Below are 1,502 nucleotides of genomic sequence, written 5' to 3'. Positions count from 1 at the left end.
CGTTGGCGCTCGCCGCGGGGCGAAGCGGGGACAAGTCCGGTTCGGCCCCGCTCGGCTCCCTTCGGTCCCGCTCGGCCATGGCGAAGCGGGCGGCGGTCCCCGCCGGGGCCCTCGGGGACGATTTCTCCTTCGTGAGCCCGATGGCCAAGTACGTGCTCTTCTTCTTCAACCTGCTCTTCTGGGTGAGTGCGGGGACACCGGGACACCGCGCTCCCGAAGGACGTCCGGTCCCGGGGGCTGGCCCCATCTCTGCACCCCACTGGGACACCGCCATCCCCGGCATCCCCGGCACCCCCAGCCCTTGGGAATGTCTCCATCCCTGATCCCTTTTGGGATCCCCCCATCTCCAGGGATTCCCTCATCTCCAGGACCCCCCAGCCCTTGGGAATGTCTCCATCCCCGAACCCTTTTGGGATCCCCCATCCCCAGGGATTTCCCGGTCCTCTCTCCAGCCCCGGAGCTGTTTGGGACCCTGCATTCCCCCAGCCCACCTCCATCTCCTGGATCCCACCAGGAACCTCCCTTGGCTTTGGAGCTGTCCCCACCCCTGGTCCCCACCGCAATCCGCTCTCCTCGGGATCCCTGGGGCCCCCCAACCCCAGTGTCCCCCCATTCCTGAGGGACTCCTGGCCCCTGGGAGTGTCCCCAGCCCTGGACCCCACTGGCATCCCCCATTCCAGAACCTACACAAGGGGTTTCCCCATTCCCGAGGGTTTTTGGGGTCCTTTGGGTCCCCACCACTTCACCAGGACCCCTCCTGGCCCCTCACAGGTGACAACCCCCCAGAGAGGGGGACAGAGGCCCCTCTTGTCCCCAACCCTCCCCAGGGACATCCCCTGCAGGGAAGCCACAGTTTTCCATGTTTGGGGGCCTTTTTGATGGTTTTTTTGTTTGTTTTTTCGTTTTGAGGGATTCTTATGTTTTTGAAAAGTTTTATATTTTGAGTATTATTTTATGTTTCAGGGACTTTTTAAAAACATTTTGGCGACTTTTGTACTTCTTGGGAGGTTTGGGGTTTTTTTATGTTTGGGGGTTTTTTGCGGGGGTTTTTTTTTGGTGGGTTATTTCCGTGTTTGCAATCCTGTTTTTAAGGAAGTTTCTCGCTTCCCATAAACCACATTGCTGTGTCCAGCCATCCGTAGGGGAATTTGGGGGCCTTTTTGATGGCCTCCGGGAGGTGGGGACAGCTGTGGCCTCTCGGGAGGTGGGGACAGATGTGGCCTCCCAGTGGGAGGGGACACGGTGGACCCCTTGCGACAAGGGGAAACTGAGGCAGCGGCTGCAGCTCGGGTGCATCGCTGGCTTTGGGGGGCTGCAGGTGGGGCCGTGGGTGTGGCACGGGGGTGGTGACAGCTGCGGGGTCACCTGTGTCCCTCTGCAGATGATCTCCATGGTGATGGTGGCCGTGGGGGTGTACGCCCGGCTGCTGAAGCACGCAGGTGAGCTCGGGGCTCCCCAGCCCTGCTGGTTCCGAGCCACCAGCACGGCTGGGGTGGCACGCG

General features: G+C 61.5%; 1 protein-coding gene and 1 long non-coding RNA gene across 2 annotated transcripts in view; one reads left to right on the top strand and one right to left on the bottom strand.

The window, feature by feature from the left end:
* Positions 1-14: 14 nt before the first annotated feature.
* Positions 15-1,502, top strand: part of TSPAN33 (tetraspanin 33) — a 4,134-nt gene continuing 2,646 nt past the window's right edge. Inside the window, exons 1-2 of the mRNA XM_031061908.1 lie at positions 15-182; positions 1,382-1,496. Of these exons, the coding sequence (XP_030917768.1) occupies positions 78-182; positions 1,382-1,496 (220 nt within the window). The 5' untranslated portion in view covers positions 15-77. The remainder of the gene's footprint in view (positions 183-1,381; positions 1,497-1,502) is intronic.
* Positions 1,171-1,502, bottom strand: part of LOC115948561 — a 649-nt gene continuing 317 nt past the window's right edge. Inside the window, exon 3 of the long non-coding RNA XR_004082372.1 lies at positions 1,171-1,423. This is a non-coding gene — a long non-coding RNA (uncharacterized LOC115948561). The remainder of the gene's footprint in view (positions 1,424-1,502) is intronic.

This window comes from Geospiza fortis, unplaced genomic scaffold (genome assembly GCF_000277835.1).
Source record: "Geospiza fortis unplaced genomic scaffold, GeoFor_1.0 scaffold61, whole genome shotgun sequence".
Taxonomy (NCBI): domain Eukaryota; kingdom Metazoa; phylum Chordata; class Aves; order Passeriformes; family Thraupidae; genus Geospiza; species Geospiza fortis.
This window is presented reverse-complemented; position numbering and strand designations above follow the sequence as displayed.